General features: G+C 43.4%; 1 protein-coding gene across 2 annotated transcripts in view; it reads left to right on the top strand.

Annotated features, from left to right (window-relative positions):
* The window catches only part of TG (thyroglobulin), a 189,032-nt gene that overhangs the window by 63,505 nt on the left and 99,742 nt on the right, over positions 1–25,785 (top strand). For both annotated transcript variants that reach the window (XM_075920103.1, XM_075920102.1), the window contains 12 exons: positions 488–610; positions 2,487–2,602; positions 3,631–3,739; positions 6,094–6,291; positions 10,187–10,354; positions 11,392–11,457; positions 12,710–12,787; positions 15,184–15,321; positions 19,703–19,879; positions 21,517–21,628; positions 23,039–23,118; positions 24,532–24,669. In XM_075920103.1, the coding sequence (XP_075776218.1) occupies positions 488–610; positions 2,487–2,602; positions 3,631–3,739; positions 6,094–6,291; positions 10,187–10,354; positions 11,392–11,457; positions 12,710–12,787; positions 15,184–15,321; positions 19,703–19,879; positions 21,517–21,628; positions 23,039–23,118; positions 24,532–24,669 (1,503 nt within the window). The remainder of the gene's footprint in view (positions 1–487; positions 611–2,486; positions 2,603–3,630; positions 3,740–6,093; positions 6,292–10,186; positions 10,355–11,391; positions 11,458–12,709; positions 12,788–15,183; positions 15,322–19,702; positions 19,880–21,516; positions 21,629–23,038; positions 23,119–24,531; positions 24,670–25,785) is intronic.

Raw genomic sequence — 25,785 nt, 5'->3', positions numbered from 1 at the left:
TTCTGGACAAAATGTCTCTTGTGTCCTCATGTCATACCTCCTCTTCCACTCTGATGTGCAAGGGAATGAGGACCAAGCCTGCAGCCATTCCATGGTCAAAGCTATAGGGGCTGAATCCAGACAAGGATGCCTTGTCACTTAGACTACTTCTACACTAACGCCAAGTCTACACTACAGGGGAAGGTTGAATTAAAATACAAATTAAGATACTCAAGTCCAGCTACATTAATTAGCTAGCTGGAGTTGACGTACCTTAATTCAACTTTCTGCGTTGTCTTCACAGTGGTAGGTTGATGGGAGCATTTCCCTTATTGCTCATGAAGAGCAGGCGTACCAGCACTTACAGGGCACCCTCTGAATTTGATTTAGCGGGTCTTTACTAGATCAACCGCAGCAGCGTTGACCTTCCACTTATTTTGTGTCATTCTATCACAAGAAATGAGTAAAAAGTTCAGCAGGAGACTTGACCACGCTCTCTGTCTTTTAGTGCTCAGACAATTTGAAAGAGTTCCTGTGTCCAAACTGATCTACAGTGCAGAAGATGCTGGGATCCTTCGCTCGGAAACCATTCAAAGAGACCCTCAGAATGCGCTCTTGAAGTGCATTTCAGGTGAGGGATGGTTCTCAGAAAGTCTGCTGCGTACAGTGGAGGTCACCAAAGAAGAGAACCCTCAACTATTGAATTTACTGCTAGGCTTTACTGCTACTGTTTGGCTGTGTTGTCTTTCAATGGTCTGACTTTCAGAAGTGCTAAATTCCCATAATTCCAGTTGACTACAATTGGCCATTCAGTACCCACAAAAATCAGACCATTTACTTCTCTGTACATTGGCTTATCCACCTATTAAGCGTGTGTGTGGGGGGGAACTCTTACTTGCCTTATAGGGACATTGAGTTTTAATATTCTTGCATGATCATCTGTGTTTGCACTGCAAGTACTTAGTTCTTTGGCTACTTGCTGTGTTCTAACTTTGGCACTGATTCAAAGCCCACTGGAACCAACTGGGACTCTGAACATTGATTTTAATACCTTTGGATCAGCCCTGTTGTGTTTGAAAGTGAGGGACTTTGAGGGCAGAAAGATACATAAGAGTGGTTCGAAATCACACAGGAAAGTAAATACAACATCAGCAGGTGCAGCAGTGAGGAGAGGCAAAGACCGGGAGGTGGAGGTGGGGGGCGGAACAGTGTTTGAGCAGCAGAAAGGACCCTTGTGTGGAGACTTTTTGATGTGTTTCAGCCACAGGAGGAGGTGTGGTGTGACTAGTCATGCAGCTCAAATGGGGAATTCTGACACACTGCACAAAATGTTCATAGAACAGCTTCCAGTAACAGATAAACTAAAACAAGTCTCTTGGTGGGAAGTAAGTGAAGAGGAAAAAAAGTGGGCTAAATTCAACAGAGAAATAGTTGGCCAGGAATCCTTTGACCAGCCCTAGTTTCTTGAGCAAAGGCTGCAGCTCTCTAACAAGCCATGCCCATTACATTATATACCTAGTCTTGATCAATATAGTTTGTCCTTTAGCTCAGTGATGAGTAACTAAAACCTTTTCTATATCCCTGGGAGCAGGTAGACCCATATCTGTTTACAGCTGGGTTTCTTGCACCTTCCTCTAGCATTTGGAATTGATCAAGGGAGATAAAATCCTGTTTGATTGGTTAATCAATTAAACATGATGATTAATTGGTTAACTGATTAAACGATGGGTGGGGGGAGGGCCCTCTTCTGCTGCGTCTGGGCTGGAGCAGCCTCTCTGCTACAGGCAGGAGCTGCTGTAGCCTGGCCAGTGCAGCCCCTGCCTGTGGTACGCCTGGCCCTGCCACGGCCAGGGGCTGTTCCGGACAGGCCTGGGTGCCCATGTCCATGGCAGGCCCCATGAGACTGGAGCTGCCCCCTACCCGTGGTGGGCAGGGAACTGCTCCAGCTCCCAGCAGTTAACCAAAGCCAGTAAGCCTCCCCCGTTAACCCTTTCACATTGCTAAATTGACCACTGTCGGAGAGGGGCTGTTGGAGTGGGTGGACATAGAGTCTGATCCAGTCTGGAAATTCCCATATTTCTTTTGCAAATTGCCTAGTTTAACTAAAGGTGTGATTTTTTTTTTTTTTTTTTTTTTTTTTTAAAGCTGATTTATCTAAACTGTCGCAGAACTTGTGCGGAGGCTTAAATCAACTTGAACTCGGCTTATACCGGTTTCACTCAAAGAGCTTCCTTCCCCAAGGAAGCAAACTCAATATAACCTAAGTTTAAAGTGATTCAAGAGCATCCAAACTACATTCTGCAGCAGTTTAGTTAAATTGATATAAACAGATTTCAAAGCCTGTTTTAATTAAACTGGTACAATTTGTAATATAGATGTAATATAGATGGCAAGGTTCAATCCAGTAAGAGGAGTCCATGTGTATACAGAAGACACACCTATCAGCCAGAGGAAGATGTGTTGTGTAAACTAAAGGATAAACCTTTATATTTCTTTCATGCTTTCAGACTGTGCGGTGGATGAGTTATGTGGCTTTGTCACTGTATCTGCTCCAGGTTCTGAGATACTGTGTGAATTGCACAGTGCTTCTGAAACCACCTTCAACTGTACACCTTCTGGACTGGTAATCAGTGATACTTCTTTAAAATGCATAGCCCGGGCAATAGCTGAGAGCCAGTAAGAGAACCCATTGTGAGAATGCCAGGCCATCCAGACTGTTTAGACAGTGTGTTCTTTACAGTAATGGTAAAGTGCTGGTGGGTTAGCAAAGAAAAGAGAGGCAAGAGTTTCCAAAAGTCACTGATGGATGTCTCCCTGTTTGGTTGGTGTACCCTTAAAGGGGCTTGATTTTTAGAAAGCACTGGATAAACACCAGAAAATCAGGTCTCTTTTTAAGAAGTCTCGATTTGAGCATCCTTAAATGGAGGTACCCAAGATCATTAGTCACTTTTGAACATTTTGGCACTAGCATAATGCTTTCTAATTCCTGCATTCCTGCAACAAATAGCATCTTCCTCATATTGCATCAGAGTAACAGTGAGGCAGAGAGCGAGGTGAATTAACATGTTCAGAGTGTGTCAGTAAGCCCGTGGACAAGTCAGGAATAAGGCACAGCAATCCAGGCTCCAAATCTCCTGTTCTAACTCCTGGACAGCACTGCCTGCCTTTGTTACCCATGAAATCAGAAAGCTAATCTTAAATTTGCTGGACTGCCTCTTATATTGGTCTTTCCTTGAAAATATTTGCCTCCCTGATATTGATGTGCTACAACTCCAACCACATCACCATTTACAAACTTCCATTCTTCAAAGATATAGACTATGCTAACAGCGAAACAGATAATCAGGTCAGTTGTCATATCATTGTCCATTCCTGCAGTCCAGGTTCTTGAGTTAGGTGGTGTGTTGCCATTCTGTTTTGGCAACACACTATTGATGCAACTATGCAGCCATTCTCAATACAATAAAGTAATATTAAGGCAGCATGTCCTGATCTAATGGAGTTGTGATCAAACAGCAGAACTAGAGGGCTCCCAGAAGTTGTGGCAATATGAACAGTGTATACGAATTCATCCCCAAGAAAGAAAATAGAATAGACTGTATTTTCCCCTGTAATGAATTAAAGCACATTTAGAGTGTCTGTCTGTTTCAGATGAAAGGTGCTATGGGAAATCCTGCTGCCACTAGCATTGCTCATCTCAGCTGCCGACTTAAAGTGAGGAGCCAAGAGAAGGAGGAAGCAAATGTGTATCTGAAAAAAGGTAAGGACTGCACCTCCACTGGTAGCTCAGTTGTCTAGAGCAGTGGTCTTCAAACTTTTTTTTCCTCGTGACCCTGTGGAAGAAAATTACTGATGCTCATGACCCAATATAATTTTATCTTTTGACTAGAGTGCGGGCTCTTGGGGGAGCCAGGAATGAGGAGTCTGGGCTTTAAGAGGGAGCTCTGGGTTGTGTGGGGGAGGAGAGGGGGGAGATTCAGGGCTGGGGCAGGGAGTTGGTGCTCATAGTTGAGCATGGGATTACCTCCAGCTGCTCCTGGTCACTGGTGCAGTGGGACTGCTAAAGCAGGCTTCCTGCCTCTCCTGGCATGGCTGTGCCTTGGAAGTGGCCAATGTAGGTCTGGCTCCTAGGCTGAGGCATACAGTCAGCTCTGCCTCTGCTCTCGCCTGCAAGTACAGATTCCCCTCCCTCCATGGTCAGTGGTGCAGTGTGGGTAGCACATGGAGTCCCATGGCCCTCCTCCCCCCCCCCTCCAGGAGCCAGACACCTGCTGCTGGCCACTTCCTGGATGCAGCGTAGTCCCCAAGGAAGCCTGCCTTAGCACCACCACCAGTCACTAGGTCATCCTACAGCAAGGTGACCCCATGCCTGACACTGTGCGACACAGTGCTGCGTCGTGATCCATAGATTGAAAACCACTGGTCTAGAAAAGTGAAAAACAGATCCTGCAAACAGGCCTGGACTCCACCAGGACATGAGGGCACGGTTCTTTGCAGGGTCAGGCATTGAATAGCACGGGCCAGCCTCAACAAGTCTTTCCCCTCTGTCAGTCTTCCAGAAATAATAGAGAGAGGTTTTCGGAATCTATTAAGATTTATTTTTGTGTAGTGTGTTTTATATATAGGGAGCTTGAGTGATTTTTTTTGTTTGTTTGTTTCACCCTCCTCTGGGATGCTGAGCCAGAATTTAGGATCAGGTGAGTATATCTCACACTATTAGCTCCCAGCAACTGTTGTGTGGGGATGGGTGTGAAGGTGACAGGGTAGGGACAGATGAGAAAAGTAGAGAGGCATTGGACAGTCTTGGCCTATTTTCTTACCTCTGTGTTTCTGAGTGATGGGAAGTATTTGAAAACACCAGACCAGGAGCGGCCTGTGCATATAGGCAGACTCGGCAGTCACCTAAGGTGCCGCGTTAAACGGGACGCCCAATGATGACACACTGCTGTTGAGGGCTTTGGATGCGGGGGCACTGATCGCACATTCCACCTGGGGCGCCAGTTGCTGGTAGCTCGTCTCGGGCCGCTCCTGCACCAGACTATTCATTTTTAGTGAGCCTAGGTTTTCTGTCTTTTTATTCATTTCAGAAATCTGACTCAATATCTTGTCCTAATTCCTCCCATTAATAAAACCTTAGGCCATTAAAATGGAAGGAATTTTTAAAAAGCGATTTGCCTTTCACCATTTATACTCTGTATATTTGGCATTTCTTTTGGTGCTGGCAATAATACTAGATTGGTCAATTTTAAAATTATTATTATTATTATTGTTAATAATAATGATCATTTGTATTACCATCGCACCTAGGACCCCAAGTCACAGATCATGTGCTAGGTACTGTACAAACACAGAACAAAAAGACAATAGAGATCGAAACCTAAGTTTTACTTTCCATTTATAGTTTCACATTTTTTATTCTTATGCCACAACACACGTTCTGTTCGTTCAATGTTCAACATTTCATTGGAATATTCATTTTTTATTCAGTGATGAAAATGTAAATAATATCACCAGAATATTTTTATTTGGATTAAATTTAGCATAACCATTTTTATCATATCAAAATATTGGGGCCTGAAACTCAACATAGTTCACTCTTTAAGCAGCTATAAGAATTCTCAGTCCTATTCTCAGAAATGTACGGTGTGCAGAATTACCCTGTTATGTAGTGCCTAATTTCATTTCACAGGATCAGCTAATGTTCTGCTGAAAGTGCAAACAAAATTGATTATACTTAAAAGTTTCTAGACTGATTATTGTAATTATATTTGTTTTTAAATTCTCAGGTCAAGACAGCACAAAGTTAGTTATTTTAACCAAATAAACCCAACCAAACCAAAATAAAACACCCAAAGTTTAACAAAAAACATATTTTACAGTATATGTCACCTTTGAAGCCTTTTCCTTTACAATTTGAGTCAATCTTCAGTGTCAGACATGAATATCTAAATTAAACCCACTAAATTTGCACCTGCACCTCTTGCTTATGTTGGGCTTTTATTTTAAACATTCAGCCATATCAGATCTGGAGATGTTCTGCAGCAATTGCTTTGCCTTCTGCACTTTTTGGAACATTCTTTTTTTCCCCCCTCTCTCTCTTCCTGTTCTGTCCAGGACAAGAATTCACCATCGCTGGTCTCAAGACCTTTGAGATGACGGATTTTCAGAATGTGCATTCTGGTGTGTACAGCTCAGTGGTTCTCTTGGCAGCTGGCATGTCCTTGACTGATGTTCATCTATTCTGTCGTCAGACATGCAGCCAGGATCCCTGTTGTGATGGCTTCATCCTCAGCCAGGTTCCACTTGACGGAGGTAATAATGCTTGAACACCCAAGGTGCAATGGTGTCGTAAATAACGAGAAATTTTAAAAAAGCAAACCACTGGGTGCAATTCATGCCTGTACCAAAAGTGGATACTTGGTTGTTGATGGGGAAATTTAAACATTTCATATTATATTTTAAATATAAATTGATTACACATTTCCATGGTCAGGAAAAGGAAATGCTCAACCATGCTTTACAATGGGTTATAGATTGCCAGATAATCTATAATCACTTGGAAAGTGGAGTCAAACTTCTGCTGGTTGAGAGACGGATGGAGTGCAAAGCCCAACCCATGGGCAAAGGCTATTACATTGATCAAGGCAGTCTTTTCCATTCTCTCCTCTGGTGTACTCTTCCCCCCCTTGTCTCATCCCTATCCCCTCCCATTCCTCCAAAAGTTACAGTCACAGAATTTAAGGCCAGAAGGCTCCATCAGATCACCTGGTCTGACCTCCTGTATCTTACAGGGCACTAACTCAATCCAGCGCCCCCATGCTAAACCCAGCAACTAAAATGAGACTAAAGTATTACAGCCCATAGGAGACTACACTATCATGTGCCACAGGTGGAACCGAGTTACATTCCTGCCCCAGATCTAGTGACAGCAGGGGTATCCAGATGTCCCATTTTTAAAGGCACAGTACCGTATTTAAGCTGTCCTGCAGGTGTCCCTACTTTTTTTTTTTTTTAATGGGCCAATTGTCCTGTATTTTCCGTCTCTCCCCTCCCATCAGTACTCATGGGTCCGACTGTTGGCTGGATCCTTCCTTGTCAGCCGACCCCCACCAGTGGGGAGTGGCTCATGATGGTGGGGGGGGGTGTGTAAGGTGGCTGGTTGGGCACAGCTGCAGCATGCAGGGCTCGCTGCTCCCCCTACTGGCCCATCCGTGCAGTCCCTGGTGAGATGCCTCCTCTTGGCCAGCAGCCTTTCCCCATCCTCTGTCCTATTTCCAGCCAGCACTGGCTGCGTGCTTTGGTGGCTGGTGAGTGTGGGCTGGAGTTGTCTGGGTACGCATCACCTCTGCTGCCCACTCATCCGCCCTCTGACATGCTTCTCCTCTCTCTGTCCTCTCCTTGCTGTGCCCATTCACTCCCCAGCCCCGCTCCTCCTCCACATCCCCGCAAGCTGTCCCCCACTCCCAGCAGTGTGCAGAGAACCAACAGCCTGACTGGCAGGCTCCTTCCTTCCCCCACTGCCTCTGGCTGGGCTGGCACCCAAGGATAGTTCAAGGCCCCAGGGAATGACCAGGAGGAGCTAAGCGCTGAATATGCCAAAGCCCCACATAGTGCTGGGATGGGGAAGCTTCTCTGCCCCTTAGCTATGCTCTGCGGAGGCAGAAAGGAAGCTGTTTCCAGCCTCTTTGTGCTCTAACCCTCAGGCTCCACAGCAGCCCCCCAGCCCAGGGAATAGCACCCTCTTTACACACTGCCCCCGCCCCAGGTCTTGCAGCTCCCATCCCAGTGTTGAAAGGCCACTGCTGGCCACATTGTGGAGGGGAGGCCTGTGACCCTCCCCCCTACCACATGTGCTCTCGAGAAGATGCAGTACCAGGTAGCAAGAGAGGCAGGTCCATCGTAGCAGGGGTCCAGCCTGGCATGAAGGGTGGGGTGCACTGGGCAGAGATGGCTGGGTCAGAACAATCAGTCATTTTTGTACCTCTTGCTTGCCAGTATAGTGCATCTTGATTAGGACGTTGGGATGTAGTCTAGGAGGTCATATTTTTTAATGTAAATAGTGGTGTTAAACCTGCTAAATGCACCAGCGCTTAAGGATGTGCTTAATTAAACACACCTTTAAATCTCATTGTCTTAGTTAAAGTTAAGCATGAGCTGAAGAGCAGTGCTGAATCAGGGCCTTTCAGAGGCATTTGATTTTACAAAAACTGGTTCTCCAAGAATTGTTCATCTCTTCAGTTACTGAGCAGTTGATCGTGTTTGGCAATGAGACTGCTCATTGTAGAGAGTGCTAGGAATGGATGGGGTTGGCTTTTTGGGACAGGTACAGTATGTCTTGAACATTGCTAAAGAGTCATGCATTCTTGCAGTGCCATAGATTAAAAAAATGCTTCAACAAAACATTAATAAGGTATCGATTATGCAAAAGCCTATACTTAAGTTGAAGCACATGGATAGTGCCACTGTGATCAATGAGAATATGTGTACGGATAAAATGAAATGCACATGATTTTTCCAAAATGAGAACCTGAGACTGCAGTGCCTAAAAGTTAGAAAGTGCAATAATTAGGGTTGTCCATGCAATCATGACTTTGCCCTTTGTGCGTTATGATACAGTCTTTAATTACTGGGGCACATACTGTTTTTTTCCATAGAACATCTGCCTCAGAACACAGGATTTATTTATGTCATGTGAAAAATTTAGTGTTTTGCAAATCAGTGGCTTTGGAAACAAACTTTCCTTCATGTCATAACTATGGAAAAAATGTTAGTGTCCCATGAAACAATAAATATTTAAAAGAAAGTCAAATTCTAAAGGAATTTTGGCTAGCGTTTTAGCTACCATTTTTCTGGAACTTTAATTCTTGGTAATGGATTATGTATATTAAACATAAAGTCCAAGTTATTAATGAAGGTCCAACAGAGTGTGCTTACCATCATTGATTTTTGTTGGCAGATTTTGGGCGTATTTTTGGTGCAAAATGCCAAGATGAACAATTTTTGATGTTTCTAATCTGTTTTTAATATACTTGCAATTTTATTTATGATGTGGTAAAGTAAGTATATTTCTGCTCTCTTAAGATTGATACCCAGCTATTTGTTTTTCATTTCTGTTTCCTATGTTAAACTTCATGATGTATTTAATTTTTTAGCTTTTGGCTTATATCATTTTAAAATGAAGGCTAGTGGTGGAGACTACAGAAGGGTATTCTTGTGTATGTGTGTATGTTGTGAGTCATTCAACAAAGTGACAGCACAACAGACCTGATTTGCTAATGTGCTGAAGCTATTGTATTTACATCAGCATAAAACTGGAGTAATGCAGTAGTGAATCAGGTCTATTATATTTCTGTTAAGGACAATACAAAACCAAAAGCAACCCATTATAGTTTAGTACTCTTGCATGCATTTATTGTCAGAATGAGCTGGCCTCCCTTTTATGTGTTTATGGTTTTGCTATCTGAATGTGGCTGCCCATTATGAAGCTGTCTGATTATCTATGGTAGCATGTTTGGGTAAATTAATGCCTCAAAATGCATTGATTTGACTGGTATTTTTAAAATGTAGTGCATTCACTGCTAATAGGAAATACTTGTACTTAGAAAATGAACCTGAATTAGCCTTCAGTAATGTATGTCGAGAATTTTTCTATCTGACCCATGATAGCAGGCACAAACCAGAATGAAATTAATCTAGATTTTACAGAAATAGATTGGGAGTTGGAATTCCTGGATTCTACACCTGGCCATGCCACTATCTCATGGTATAACTTTGGGGAAGATGTAATTTACACCTAAATTGACTGAATTCAGGCTTCTGTCTAATAAGGCATTCAAGCACATGCCTAAGTGCTGTGTGGTTCAAGACCCAAGATTGTAATACTTCTGAGGCTGTGTCTGTCTGTCTGTTTTGAAATGCTTAGCACACAGCTGAAGTAGGAGGTATGTGGGGGTGCTCAGCATCTCTGAAAACCAGGCTACCTGCTGATGTGCCTTAGGCATGAATGTAGGTGATCAGCATTAGGCACTCACTTTTGTAAAGATTGGCCCAGTGTTCTGAGTATCCACTTCTCTCTGTTTAAAAAGGGGAGAACAATTACCTGTCTCACTGTGGTGCTAAGGTCTATGTAATGATTACAAAGAGTATTGACAAAGGTACTTTGTGCAATTTATTACAAACATAAAATTCTCTCTTTAATTGAACGTAGGTATTATCCTATGTGGGTTAATGAGCTACCCCGATGTATTGATCTGCCATAGAAATGACTGGAGACAAATCTCAAAGCCTGGAGGAGATGGAATATGTAAAGGTGTGAACTATGATGAAAAAAAGCAGGAGTTTTTATTCAGTCTGGGAGGACAAGAGTTCACTGGAAGTAAGCAAATAAATTCTCCCATCTTAAATTGCGTCTTTTAAGATCCCAATTCAGCTACCCACATATACCCTACGTCCCTTCTCTCCATTCCACTCGGTGAAAGGTCTCCCTAACTTCAGGGGTTTTGTTTCAGTTTTGCTGGAATAGGGACTGCAGAGTCTGGCTATATATATGCCATGCCAAATGAATTTAATTGTAATGGGCTTAAACTGCAGCAAGAGGGTTTTAGGTTGGTCGTTAGGAAGAACTTCCTAACTGTCTGGGTGGTTAAGCACTGGAATAAATTGCCTAGGAAGGTTCTGGAATCTTCATCATTAGAGATTTTTAAGAACAGGTTAGACAAACACCTGTCAGGGATGGTCTGGATAATACTTAGTCCTACCATGAGTACGGGGACTGGACTAGATGATCTCATGAGGATCCCTCCAGACCTATGATTCCATGAGTTATCCATTAGTCTGGTGCATTTTTTATGATGTTACCTCTGTAATCCCTACAGGTTGGGTCCCTTGTACTTTATTGTGGCCACCTGTGTTAATGAAAATGAGCAGAGCTCAAAACACGTTGTTTTACATTGTTCCGAAAGGACTTTTAATTCAGGTCTGTTCAAATAAACCATCTGTCTAAAGGCAAAGGCATCTGTTGTTTCATTTCTACTGTAGTCAATGGCTTACATGTCTGGTGGAGGTTCCTGTATATCCTCCATTCCTGCAGTGTCTGAACACCTCAGACTCTTTAATGTATTTAGTTTCACAAGAGCTGTGTGAGATAGGGTTGTCCCCCGTTTTCCAGATGGGGAATTGAGACAAGTGACTTCTTGGTTTATTTGGGAAGTCTGTGGCAATACAGGACTCCCCAGATATAGGCAAGCACCTGAATTACTAGACCATCTTTTCTTTAGATTGGTTTTAATGTAAATGCTAGTACATAGTGTTATAAGTTTTTGAATGTGGTTTGATATAATTTCCCAGCTGTTCAGTATAAACCATTTCATTAATTTTAGCAATTGCACTAATAAACATTTCGTTCTTGGTCAGCTTCTGAGCTTGCAGAAGAAACGGAAGGAGCCTTCAGCAGCTTTCAGCGGGTTTATCTGTGGAGAGGTGAGTTTTATCTTGCTGTCGGTTATAAGAAGTTGGAAAGATAAAAGACCAAATTCTCTGTGGGTATGTCTACACTAGCCCCCTAGTTCGAACTAGGGTGGCTAATGTAGGCATTCGAACTTGCAAATGAAGCCCGGGATTTAAATATCCCGGGCTTCATTTGCATGTTCCCAGACGGGGCCATTTTTAAATCCCCTTAGTTCGAACTGACTGCTACATGCAGCAGTCAGAAGTTAATCCAAACTAAGTCCTTAGTTTGGATTAACTGTTACGCCCCATTGCAGGAGAGTGTAGCCGCGGGCAGTCGGTTTGAATTAAGGGGATTGAAAAATGGTGCCTGCCTGGGATATTTAAATCCCGGGCTTCATTTGCAAGTTCGAATGCCTACATTAGCCACCCTAGTTCGAACTAGGGGGCTAGTGTAGACATACCCTGTGAGTGTAAACTGGAGAAGCCATTTGACTTTAATGGACCCTGCATCAGCAGAAAACTTGGCTCCAGATCAGAGTCTTTTCTCCCTCACAATGGTTTGACATTGGTGTACAGTCGGTGGAAGCACAAGGTGAATCAGGCCCCCTGTTTCTGAAATCTGCATGAGAAGCTATGGAGACACATGCCATTTATCTTGTCATCAGCTCCTAGATACTGTGATAGTTTAGTACTTTGTAAATATCTAGAAAAATATCTTGTTATAGATATCTAGATAGATTTGTTTAATTATAATGACTCACCACAAGCTTCCATTGTTCCCAGTAGATCTACTGCATGAAAATCCCACAACACTTTTTGCCTCTGTTTTAGGAGTATATAGGGCTGCATGCTTCTAGAGCTTTGGTATTGAATATTTATGGATTATAGCTGTTTATTGGATTTACTGGTGAACTACTTGTACCCTGAAGCATGATGTCTGATAAACTAACCAGCCCCAAAACAGGAGCTAAGTGCAGACAAAACTGTTTCATACTTTGGTAAAACTTACTAAACTGTTGCCTAGATGATAAGGCTGCACTGTAAAATGCCCTTTGGTAACTTGTTTTATAAAACTCAGTGTCAGCAAACTGTGTAGGAATGAATGGTCAGTGGATTCACAGGAGAACAGCAACTGGAAGCAATGTGGGTTTATGGACAGTCTTTTTGTTCTGTGTCTGTACAGTGCCTAGCATAGTTGGGGCCCTAGTCCATACTCAGGGCTTCTGAGCTGTATATTAATACCAATAATATGGAATAATAAATAGCTCTGATTGTATTCTAGGTTCTGATATGATGACCCGGGAGGAATCCGCTGCATGTGGTGCTGCTGGTTCACAAACACAGACTGAGCTGTTACCAGGTACTGGTCAGTCGTGCAGTAGATGTTGAGTGGCGGCCGCTTGTGATGTACAGGAAGTTAGGCTGGATGACCGGATAGTCTCTTCTGGCCTTAAACTCCTATGGCTGTGTGACATAACAAGGGGAAGCTTAAGATTAGCTGTATTTCATGTAATACACAGGGAGGATGTGTTTAACACCATGTAGGAAGGTGCGGAATTTACCCATGGCTGCTGGGAATACACAATGTCAAGCCTATTTGTTTTTGTCTTTATTGAAATAAGTGCATGGGGAATAAGTAGTTTTGGGCAGATTGGTTCAGACAAAACGAGAAGCACCATGTACCTTCTCCCTCGTTTCTCTTCCTTTTTCATTTTCATGTGTCCCTGCACTGCCAAGGCCGGGTCAGAAGTGAGTGCTGAAGTATCAGAGGCGAACCTGTTCTCTGGACAAGTTTAAGGACTCAAGGGGTTTGACTTCTTCTGAATGTATTAGTCCAGAGCTGAATTGATTTACACCAGTTGAGATTCTGGTCCACAGATTTTTGGGAGCTTAATGGAACCAAAACTATGATCTGAACCTAGAATCACAGTCCTTTTGTTCATAGAACTTGCTGTTCCAGATTCTCCTCTTGGTTAGGCCAGTGTAAACCCAAAGTAACTCAACTGGAGACAATAAAGTTTCTACACAAAAGTAACTGAGTGAAGAATTTGGTCCCTTGAACCAAAATGCTGCCATCATCTTTACCAAGCCACAGTCCTTCTGTGAAACTGTGTTGTATGTCTCTGGGCAATGCAGGTGTGATTTAAAGCAGGTGAAATGGTATGACAGGGTAAGCTTTTACTGATTTCCCTTGTATAATTTGCATGAAAGATAAAATTCTTGTTTAACTGGCTAAGCCTTCTTATGATTAGTGGAACACAAGTCTAGACTTTAAAAGGAGGAATAAAAACATTTAAAACATCGTCTGAAATCCTTTTCATTTGCCTGCCAAGACTAGAGTTCAGAGCCTTGGGGTTCTACTTTTTCTGTAGATAAAAACTGATGATACCATTAAAACCTAAAGCAATGTAAGGAATGCAGCTTTCTGCATTGTATTTTAGGTGTTAGTCTAAGCTACTGTTTCAAGATGTGCTGTCCATAAATTATGCAACACATTTTTGGTCTATTTTTTTCCAGACCCACCCACCCACCTTTGTAACTTTTCATAAGTCTAAACAAACACGCACAATTAAGGACTCATTCATCACCTAATATGTTACATAATTTATGGACAGCCCCAGAGAAACTGATAAGACTGAAGGCTTGGATCTTGACAGAAAACTTTCAGGTCAGCTGTTAGAAATACAGAATTACTGAGAAATCTGGGGAAATATTTGCAAGAATCAAACTTTATTGCAGCATGATGATGTAAAGAACAGATGTCAACATTTGTGAATATTCTATGATAAGAGAAAATGAATACACACGATAAACACCCTGCACATGTTCAGGCTGAGAACTGTGTGAGTTTTAGCATTTGCGATCCAAGTATTAGTGTTTCTTTGGTTTTGTGTCTCAGTTTTTCGCTATTTTAGTGCTTCATAACAGGGGAGTTGTACGGAGGACAAATAACAGGGGAGTTGTACGGAGCCAAAATAATGTCTGGTATGGTTTGCTCCTCCCTTTTGACAGTTAAAACAGTGTTTACTGACAAATTGGAAGAAGATCAGTAGAAAATGGCCTGAGAGCTGCCTGGGTTTATTTAAGGGAACAATTAGAGAGACAAAAATAGCTACGGTTGGCTCGGGGACAATAATGAGAAGGCACAACAGTCTACACGTATTTGAATGAAGCACATGTCAGGGATAGAGAAGAATCAGTGAAGGTAGCATGTGGGGCTATTACTGGGAGAAATAGGATCAAATTAATAAAAGGAACATTTTGGCTGAATATTAGGGAGAAAAAACTGGGTGATCATGGGTTGTTGGATAACTCCAAAGGGAACTGGCAGAAACTGCATCACTTCAGAACATCAAAATTAGATTGGTTAAAGCTGTAGAAAAGATAGCGTGAGGAATGATCCTGCAAAGGCAGGTAGATGGACTAGATGCAGTTAACGGCCTTTCCATCTTTTAATGGTGCATCTCTTTTTCTATTCCTGGTTGATGATTCTGTGTTGAGAGCATATTGTGCTTTACTTCATCCTCGTTATAGACTTTCAAGGGGAAAAAAAGACAAAATTCTATCCCAAACACAATTCAAAATACAGAGGTATTATGCCTGCACAGTTCTATTTAAAACCAACCCTGATGTACATTACCCAGAGGAAAAGGTTACAGCTGACACACTGTGAAATTCAGAGTTTTATGTATGAACAATACTAATGTAGCTCAGGTTGTAAATACATCCTTGTTCTTTTGTTTTCATGTGGATCAGATTCTGTAATGAAACTGTTTTCCCTGATGGACAACAACCTGGTACAACTTGACCAAAACCGTTCCCTCCCATCCCAGCAGTATCGGCTCTTCCAACACAAGTATTCTGCAGAGCAGGCAACACTCTGGTGTCTCACACGTAAGAAATCTTAGACCTTTATTCTACATGCTACTTGGGAAACAATAATTGATCAACAGTTTGAATAACTACCATAGCCATGGGTTTTAGAAACCTCAGCATATAGAGATTTTTTTTTCCACTGGGAAAGCGCAAAAATTCACATGGGAGTTAAGTGTTGAAATCACGAGCCTGGTTAAGAAGCCCTGCATACAATAATGAAACTGGCAGGCTGTCCCCACTCCCAAACTGCTCAGTGGCTTTGTCGACTTGGGCCAAAACGCATCTCCACTAGCGGTGGCAGCAGTGAAAGCTGTAGTGTGGTATAGACAGCACACAGCTCTTTGTACTACCATGCGAGGTGACGTTAAAATCATCTGAGTCCTGCCTATGCTTAAGCTGTGGAGCTGGACCACTGGGGAATTCAAGAGCAGGAATTTTTTTCCGGAGCAGGCACTGTGGTTGGTAACAACTTAAGTGAGTTCCCTAGGTAAAGAAAAGGACAAAAGTCATGGTTTAATGCTCTAAAATTTTTCTTATAAAAGGTGAAGGTGTCTCCAGCTTTCCATAATACTAGACCTATCATATAGGTCTGATTCTCCTCTCACAGTGACTTCAATGAAAATACCCCAGGGTTACCACACAGTGTAAGAGAGACGAAAATCAGGCCCTGCATTTATTGCCCATTCATCCATTGTAATGTCCCATGTGCCTGACTTTGACATTAAAGCACCAAAGAAAGGTGACTTGCAAAGGAGTTAAAAATGGTTTGAGGCCATTTTTGCTGTTCTAATTATGCATAAACAAATCCTAAAAGTTTTCTTTTAGTCACAGTTGGATTCAGAAATAGAGTAAAAGGTAGTAAAGGCTGAAGAAGATCATCACTGGATAGTGGTCTCAAGTCATTTTCCTGGCACCTATTATCCCTCTGTTTAACTCTGAAGCTCGGCTTAAGGTAAGCTAATTGCAGCTACGTATTCTACGTAGCTGGAGTTGTGTATCTTAAGCTGAGCTGCTGGGTCTAGTGTAGACCAGGCCCAAAGTACCATTCAGATCAGGTTTGTCTATAGTGTATATATTGTCTTAAACAATGTTGGCATAGCATAAAAATGTTGGGGGATAATGAGAACCTATTTTGGAAAGATAGGTGGGTACATATCTGGTTACATCTACACTGTCCCGTAATTCAGACTGAGGCTGTAAACAACTGTGCACAACAAAATGCTGTGCTATAACTCCCCCGATGGATAAATAAAACAAAAAAAATGAATAGTGCTGCAGCACCTTAGGGTATGTCTGCCCAGCAGCATTATTTCAAAATAACTAGCGTTATTGTGAAATAACTTAGTCTGGGTCTACACGGCAAGCAGTTATTTCAAAATAATGTTGAAATACTCTCAAGCTGGAGGATTTCTTACTCCAACTCCTTATTGTCCGAGGAATAAGGAAAGTCAGAAGAAGAGTATTCTGTTTCGAAGTAAGTGCTATGTAGATGCTCCCAGTTTCGAAATAAGCTATGCAATTGACGTAGCTCAATTTGCATCGCTTATTTCAAGTTAAGGCCTGCTGTGTAGACACACTCTTAGGGTATGTCTACGCTACAGCACTAATTCGAACTAACTTAATTCAAATTAGTTAATTCGAACGAAGCTAATTCGAATTAGCGCATCTAGACCTAAAAACTAGTTTGAATTAGCATTTTGCTAATTCGAACTAGCATGTCCACATTGAGTGGACCCTGAACCGAGGTTAAGGATGTCCGGAAGCAGTGCCGGCAGGGCATCAGATTAGGACTTAGAGGCTGTCTCAGGCTAGCCGAGGGCTGTGCTTAAAGGGACCCGACCCCCACCCTGGACAGACAGTTCTCAGGGGTTCTCCGCTTGCAAAGCAGTCCTGGCTTGGAGTGCCCTGAGTGCCCACACTCGGCACATCACAGCACTCAGCCATCAGCCCGGCTGCACTTGCCGCAGGCTGCCATCCGGGAGGGGGTGTCAATCGGGGGGCTGCAGGAGAGCTTCCACCCCGAGGAGCCCGCAGGGCCAGCCCAGTCCTCCCCATCGGGGGCTCGTACCCCATTCCTCCCTCACCTCCTTCCACTTACCTCCCCAGCCCCCCTTCCTCATGTACAAAATAAAGGACACGTGTGTTCAAAAGTAGAAACTCTCTTTATTGAACAAAACTCGGGGACACTGGGAAAAGGAGGTGGGAGAGGGGAAGAGAGAGGGTGGGAGAGGAGAGGGCAACTAAAATGATCAGGGGGTTTGGAACAGGTCCCATATGAAGAGAGGCTAAAGAGACTGGGACTTCTCAGCTTAGAAAAGAGGAGACTGAGGGGGGGTATGATAGAGGTCTATAAAAGCATGAGTGGTGTGGCGAGGGTGCATAAAGAAAAGTTCTTCATTAGTTCCCATAATAGAAGGACTAGAGGACACCAAATGAAATGAATGGGTAGCAGGCTTCAAACTAATAACAGAAAGTTCTTCTTCACAAAGCAAATAATCAACCTGTGGAACTCCTTGCTGCAGGAGGCTGTGAAGGCTACAACTAGAACAGAGTTTAAAGGGAAGTGAGATAAAGTCATGGAGGTTGGGTCCATGGAGTGGTATTAGCCAGGGGGTAGAAATGGTGTCCCTGGCCTCTGTTTGTGGAAGGCTGGAGATGGATGGCACGAGACACATGGCTTGGTCATTGTTTCGGTCCATCCCCTCCAGGGTCTCTAGTGTTGGCTGCTATCGGCAGACAGGCTACTGGGCTAGATGGACCTTTGGTCTGACCCAGTACGGCCATTCTAAGTTCAGAGCTCAGGGTCGGGGGTCTCACTGGACCACCCTGATTTTCATGCAGACCTGCTCTTGGGTGGCCAGGCTGGCAGCTCTCCTGCCCTAGATGGCCACTTTCCTGTGCCTAGTGCGGAGGTCGTGGATGAGGTCCACGATGTCTGCACTAGAGCAGGCGGGCGCCCGCCTCTTGCGGACTGGGGCAGGTTCCTGGGAGCCGCCAGCCTGGTCCCGGGAAGAGGGGGAGGGCCAGATGGCAGCGGGTGGCTGGTTCGTGCCGTGCCAGGTGCAGGGTCTGCGGGCTGGGTGCTGGCAGGTTTGCACCGTAGCCAGCCCGTGCCCCTTTAAGGGCTCCGGGGCCGGGAGGGGGGCAGACGAGTTTCCCTGGTAGTGCCCAGAGTGGCCACCAGGGAAAGCTGGGGAGGGATAGCCTCCCACTAGTTCGAATTAAGTGGGTACACAGCCCTTAATTCGAACTAGTTAATTCGAACTAGGTGTTAGTCCTCGTGGAATGAGGTTTACCTAGTTCGAATTAAGCGCTCCGCTAGTTCGAATTAAGTTCGAACTAGCGGTTTGTATGTGTAGCACCTATCAAAGTTAATTCGAACTAACGTCTGTTAATTCGAATTAACTTTGTAGTATAGACATACGCTTAGAGATTAACAAAAAATGTACATGTGAACTAAAAGGTTCCAGGATCACATTTGAAAAGAATTGTGTTAACTTGAACTAGAAATATTTTAGTTTGCAGCATACACATAGTGGAGTCACAGTGCAGCTCTGTGAGACATGCTTTTACTCACACTCCTGTAGTCTGATCTGTAGGGACAGGAAAAGGCAGCTGCTAAGAGAGATGCCCAACACTATATATGCTTTTAACTTTTAGAAGTCAGTGGGACTATTCACATGCTTAAAAACCACTTGTAGAAATGTTGCAGCATCCAGGCATCAACCCAGTAGGACAATTACAAAACTGGCTTGTTCCACTTGTTTTATTTTTAAAAGAGCGTTTGTGTGTTGGAGTTTTGCAAAATTCCTTTACTGCAGCAAGAGAGGAAGGCAGCCAGGGTGTGAATTTCAAAGTGAACCACGTAAAGGAAGCAGCTCATATCTGGTTAATCTACATAAAAGTATTTTTAATGTGAGAGAGAAACTCTCCAGAAATAAGTTTGCCAATTTAGGAAATTCTTGAAAATGTTTGTTAATACTGACTCCTCTGCTTTACAAGCCAGAAGAAATATGCAATTGATATTGTAAGTTTAATTTTTTTTAATTAGTTTGGAAATCCTTGTATTGGTTTCTCAGGTGTTCTGATCTCTTTTTAAAAAGATTGCCTGAAACAGAGACAGTGAACCACAATTCCTATTCTCAGCTTTTCCAACTTAAACCTGGAGTCATACCAGGAAATTATTCTTTGTTTACACCAGTTGAACTGAAAGCAGAATTATTCCATATTTAACTTTTATATAGTAATAGCATAATAATAATAATAATACACATCCCATTAAAGAGTATTTGTACTGAAAGGTTGAATATTCAGAATTATAAACAAGTGAGAGGCGGGAATGTAGAGAAGGGGAACATGAATAACTAAGTTTATAAAATTCAGCTGCTCCGCCTTTTAGGTTGTTCAGAAGAAGATACGTTTTGTCAGCTAGCAACTCTTCAGAACACCACAGGCACATACTTTGCCTGTACGCTCTATCCAGAGGCTCAGATCTGTGATAATTACACAAACCACATCCCTGAAAACTGTCAGACGGTATTACCTCAGCAGCCGCAGACCGTGTATCACAAAATAGGTGAGCTTTAATTTCTGTGTTCTGTTGGGCAATTCAAACAGCTCTGTGTTGTATTCCTGGTGGCACCCATCAGCATCTTGGCTTGTAAGTCCAAAGCTGTCAAATGGGAATGTAGGGATGTAATGAACTGTGACACGGAGCTGTTAGGGCAGTGGGCGATTAGGATATACCATAAACCAAAAATGGAAGACTAATATTAGTAACTGAAAGGCATCAGGGCTATGTGGTGGCCAGTGTTCTTGCAATCTCTCTTCAGTTACTAGTGGAAGGATATTAACAAGAAAACCCGGCCCCTGTTCGCATCTGTGTCCGAGGTACCAAAGGAAGCTGCAACAGGAGCCTCCAGATTTGTTCCTTGTCTGAACAGAATTTGGATATGGAGATTGTCTTTAGGGGGTCTCCCTTCACATTCCCAACCATTTACGTCCCTGTAGGAACTACTGTATTTGTGTCCATGGGAAAATAAATGCTTGAAAAGCATTTTAAGTATTTTTGGCTTCCTTGTTGCATCCAGCCCCGTCATATTGCTCTGTTCTAAATGAAAGAACCCAACACCTGAAATTCTATACACTCTAGTAAGAGCTCAAAGGGAAGGGGAAGCTGCATACAGTACCCACTCTACGTTGTCACAGTGGGTGTGTCTAGACTACATGCCTCCTTCGACGGAGGCATGTAGATTAGCCAGATCGGAAGAGGGAAATGAAGCCGCGATTAAAATAATCGCGGCTTCATTTAAATTTAAATGGCTGCCCCGATCTGCCGATCAGCTGTTTGTCGGCAGATCGGGGCAGTCTGGACGCGATGCGCCGACAAAGAAGCCTTTCTTCATCGACACAGGTAAGCCTCGTGAAACCAGGTTTACCTGTGCCGATGAAGAAAGGCTTCTTTGTCGGCGCGTCGCGTCCAGACTGCCCCGATCTGCCGACAAACAGCTGATCGGCAGATCGGGGCAGCCATTTAAATTTAAATGAAGCCGCGATTATTTTAATCGCGGCTTCATTTCCCTCTTCCGATCTGGCTAATCTACATGCCTCCGTCGAAGGAGGCATGTAGTCTAGACACACCCAGTGTGTCCAGGGATGCTGCCCTCAGTCTGAAAGAGGACTGTGTAATTCAGTGGATTGGAATCACTTCAGTACGTGTCCATGCTGGCCTGGGAGTTCCAGGCCCACTGATGGAGTGGGGCTAAAGGGACAGTTGCCCTGGGGCCTGGAGATTCAAAGGGGTCCAGGACTTCCAACTGCTGCCAATTTGCATGGCCCTGAGGGGGGCCTGTCTGCTCTGGCCCCATCCCTTCTACCTGAGGCCCCGCCCCTTCCCGGAATGTGGAGCTGGGCCCACCGTCCTTGCCAAGGGGACTTTGGAGGCTGTCAGCTCCCCTGGGAAGTTCAGAACTTCTATTTGAATCCCTTACTTATCAACCCATCTTACCTCCAGTAGAATGGCAGCTACTGGCGTTCATCCTCTGTTAAAACAAATCTGTCAGACATATTTCCTGTGTTTGGTCTAAATTTCTCTACTAATACTGAGAAATCAACACTGTCATAGAAATGCTGCTTTTCCCTTTGTCTTTATGTTCACTTGAATTGCATAAGTCACTTGAAGGAAGAAGTAACTTTCCTTTTGATTTTTTTCAGTCACTCTAGAAGGGACTGTGAAGAGCTTCTACACACGTTTACCATTCCGTAAAGTAACTGAACTCTCAGTGAGAAACAAGATTGACATGAGCGGGAAAGCCATTTCTGATGGGTATGATGCAAATGAGTTCAGTTTTGTTTACATATGGCGTTGGCCATATCCAAAATATCAAAACCCTATCATGCAAATGGAGAGGATACTGCATATTCATTAACATATTATAGAACAGTATATCTTGGGAGAATAACCCATATAATACAAATATTAATTGCACAATTTTAAGTGAATTTATACTGTATTCATTGTGTTATCTAGTTCATACAGGGCAATACCACAAAATCAGTGTTTGGCTGGAGAGGACTGTTGTCAGTAACACACACAATGCATCTATGCTAATGTTTTCCTGTCAGTCACTGTTCTCTGTAACAACGCTTGAGCTCTTACATGTACAACACAGAAAACTAGACAGTGCAGTGTGAGTTTGCAGATTTTACACAACAGTGCATTTGCAAAACCTTTGGGACCTGTAAACCTAGTGTTGCCAACAGTCCCATATTGCAAAGGACGTTCCTTGTTTACATTGAAAATTGCCCATCCCCTATTAAATCAGTGCCGGGTGCCTTTTATCCCATACCTCAACATATTACAATATTATCATTATGCAAAGCCAGTCTTATTATTATTTTACCTTCCAATGTTATAGTTTGTATAATTAGACATTGTAGTGATGCAGAATCAGTCCCAGGACTTACTGAATCCATGTACACATAGTGCAGAGATTCCCAAACTATGGGCTGTGGCCCCCGGGGAGCTCAGTAAAGGTATTGGAGGGCTCTCTCTGGCAGGGGAAGCAGATGAGGCTCTGTGCAGCTGGTCTCGGCTGCTAGGCTCCCGGCCCACCTCGCTTGCCACCGCTGCTGCAGCCGCCATCCAGCAGTTATGCCCCTCAGCTAGGGAAGTTGGGAATGGAACGCAATACTGTGAGAGTACTGAGGCAGGGGGCCCCTGAGACAGAGCCCCCTCCTGATGCTGGCCCTTCAGCGCAGCTCCAGGGCACACAGCCCCATCCCCTTGCCATGCCAGACGGAGCCTGTGCAGGGAGTGCAGACAAGGCCACACTCAAAGACTGGAGTCAGCAGGGACGCTGTTCAGGAGGGGGCAAGTTCTCACAGGGGCATCTTTCCACACACACCCTAATCCTGTCCCTTCAATGCCGCCCTGTTCACTTACAAAGTTGGGTCCTGGCAGTGAAGAGTGCCTGACTGATTCAGGGAGAGGAAGCTTTCTTCAGCTTCCACACGGTTAGTGCGCCCTACCCGTAGGCCCTTGTGGGTGCCATGTGCTCCTCCAGCCTAAGGGTGCTAAGAAAACAGGGCTACTAAGAAAACAGTCCTGTATTTTAGAAATACAACGGTGGCAATCCTAGACACACCCCTGCTGGCATCGTGAACAGGGCTGCAGTTTCAACAGGCCGTCAATTGTACGGACATTTGGAGTGTTTTTTCTTCTTTCCCTTGTTAGGTTTTTTGAGTGTGAGCGCCGATGTGATGCTGACCCCTGTTGCACAGGATTTGGGCTTTTAAATGAGTCACAATCAACAGGTATTCTTTACTGCTGCTGGATTTATACACTTGGTTTTTCAGTCTGTCTCCATTACAATGCTTTCAGCTTGAGGTGGCCAGGCTCAAGGTCTTGCAGAGTTTCTCAGCGCTTCTTGGGAACATTTCTGGTGACAAACATCTTTCTCTCACTATCTAGCCTGGTGGCTTAGGCAACAGCCAGTGTCATGAGGGACCATCATTCAAGCCCCTCTGTGCCTTATTCAGAATCATCTGAGATCAAAGACTCTCTTTTGAATCAGGCCCAGCAGAGATTTGACATCGGATCTCCCCCATCCCAGCCTTGTGCATGTGCACACTTTTCTCTTCTAAATGTTGACAGGAAAATGGATGTTTCCATATAATTCTGTTTTCACAAAACCATTGAGGAGTTGTCTCTTCCTTCCAGTGCAGAACAAAAACAGATTTGAAAAGGGAATTGTCATTCTCTTGACACTTCCTGTTGTGTAGTTAAAGCAATCTACCGGAGCAGTGAGGTACCTACCAACCTTAGCTCCCATAAGTAACATCTCATGGGAATGGTTTCTTAGCAGGTCTATATCTTGACCAATGTTTCACACAAATGTGTAAAATATTCTGTATTCCTTGCTTACTAGCCCTAAAGGACCCCCTCATCCTAATTATATTAAGGGGGAATTGGGCATCTCATTCCTTTAAGTGCTTTGAAAAACTTTAACATTGGTTTCCTGTGTTCTCACAGGCAGGCTCATGCACGTGTTTTCAAATTGGTTTTCCTCATTGGTTGGGGTATCTGACTTGAGACCTTAAAGTCAACATTTTCAAAACTCGATGTCTAAGTTAGGTGCTTACAGGTGCTTTTGAAAATTGACCCTGTGACGTATAGCTGCCTGAAAGTCAAAAGGATATAGACCTCAGTCACTTAGGTGCCTGTGAAAATGTTACTCCTTAATTCATATTTAGGTGCCTACGTAAGTGGCCTAACTCTTCTAAAGTGCACAATACCCCGCAGCTCCTGTTGAGGTCATTTGCAGTTGCGAGGTTGACAAAATGTCTGGAAATGATGCCAACTGACCATTAGCCCAGGATTTGAAACTCTGGGGATTGGGCCCTCCATTTCTCAGAGATGCTGAAAAGTTAGTCAAGGGATTCACATTGACCTCAATGGGCTTTAGAAGGAGCCCTAAGAGCCCAAAGAAAATAAAAAACATCATTGTCCCTGTTGAAATCAAAGAGAGTTTGATCCCTAAATAACTTCAATGGGAGTAGTACCTGGCCCTAAATGAGCTAATGGGTCTTTTCTTTTTCTGACTTCTGAGCTAATGGAACTTTCATATAGGACTTACTGGAACAAGAAAATAATAGATTTCTTTAAAAACTTATCTAAAACAAGGAAGTTACCATGGTGATTTTTGTAACTGGATATTTTCCTGGTAGGTGCTGAGGTGCTCTGCATGACTCTGAACAGTCTGGGAATCCAGACCTGCCCTGAGGAAACAGGCAGCACTTGGCAAGTTTCAGATTGTAGTTCTCCAGATGTCCAAATATATCCATTTGGCTGGTATCAGAAGCCTGGTGAGTAATACAAGTGGTTTGCCATTTTAGAATGTCTTCTGTGTGATGTTATTTATTTGCTTCACAGTAAGGCCTAAAGACCACTACTGAGAGGTCAGGCTAGATGATCACAGTGGTCCCTTCTGGCTTTGGAATCAAGGAACATTTGCAGGCTCTAGAGAAGTTTGAATTCAGATCTGGAACTGAACTTTGCAGCTCAGGTCAGATTGTCCACTTCCTGGAAAACAGGAGAACATCAAGAGAGCATTCAGTCCAAAATGCATCTTCCCTTTAATCTATTCCTCCCTCTCTTGTTATTGTCTCACCTCAGCCAAATTAGAAATTATCTTCCCTACAGCCTGCCCCTTGGAATTTACAAGTTAAAAAGCCACATGACTATATTTTTTCCTCTAGATATATGGATCGGAGGGTTTCAATGTTCAAAGTTCTTTTACTTTTTTTGCAAAATTGGTGTCAAGTGCATAGCTCCTGTAAGAAGAGCAACTGAAAGTCACCAAGAAAGGTTTTGCCTTGTGTGGGTCATTTAGCTGTGGAAATATGTCCATATTTTTTGGGCAGGGCATTTAAATATCTAAGTGCTAATGTCTGGCAACATGTTACTTTTATTCTTTCTTGTGTTTTGTTCTTGTTCTCTAAAATAAATCACTGAATTGTTCTTCAAGTAGAGGAAAACACCATCTAATTCCTAGAGCTTATCTTTTAGGAGAACATCTGGGATCTTGGTTCAGGCTCATTTCTGCATTAAAATATTGGGGTTTTTTTTTCACGGTGGTGAGAAACAGGGAAGGGGGAGAACTGTTTTTAAGAAGTCCTGCTGTACACAAAAAGGCTCAGCCACCCTGAATTCTCTCTCTGTGTGGCCTAAAAAATATGTGCCACAGACCTTAGAGAACACAGGGGCAATTTCTGCCTGCTGGAGAGTTCATTCAACTCTGTTAGACTTGCAGTGCCCTTTTTTTAGCTTTCCAAACTAATTAGAATCCTGTCTGCAGCAGGTGGCTGTACAGCATGTACCACATATGACCCTACCCTATTTGTTTTTTCTTCATCTTCTTGGAGAGTGTTGCGGTATTTTGAGCAGCCAGCTCTGTGCTGTCTGACTAGCTGACCACAGTG

The sequence above is a fragment of the Pelodiscus sinensis genome, chromosome 2, assembly GCF_049634645.1.
Source record: "Pelodiscus sinensis isolate JC-2024 chromosome 2, ASM4963464v1, whole genome shotgun sequence".
NCBI lineage: Eukaryota > Metazoa > Chordata > Testudines > Trionychidae > Pelodiscus > Pelodiscus sinensis.
Note: the sequence above shows the minus strand (reverse complement) of the source record. Positions and strands in the feature narration are given on the sequence as shown.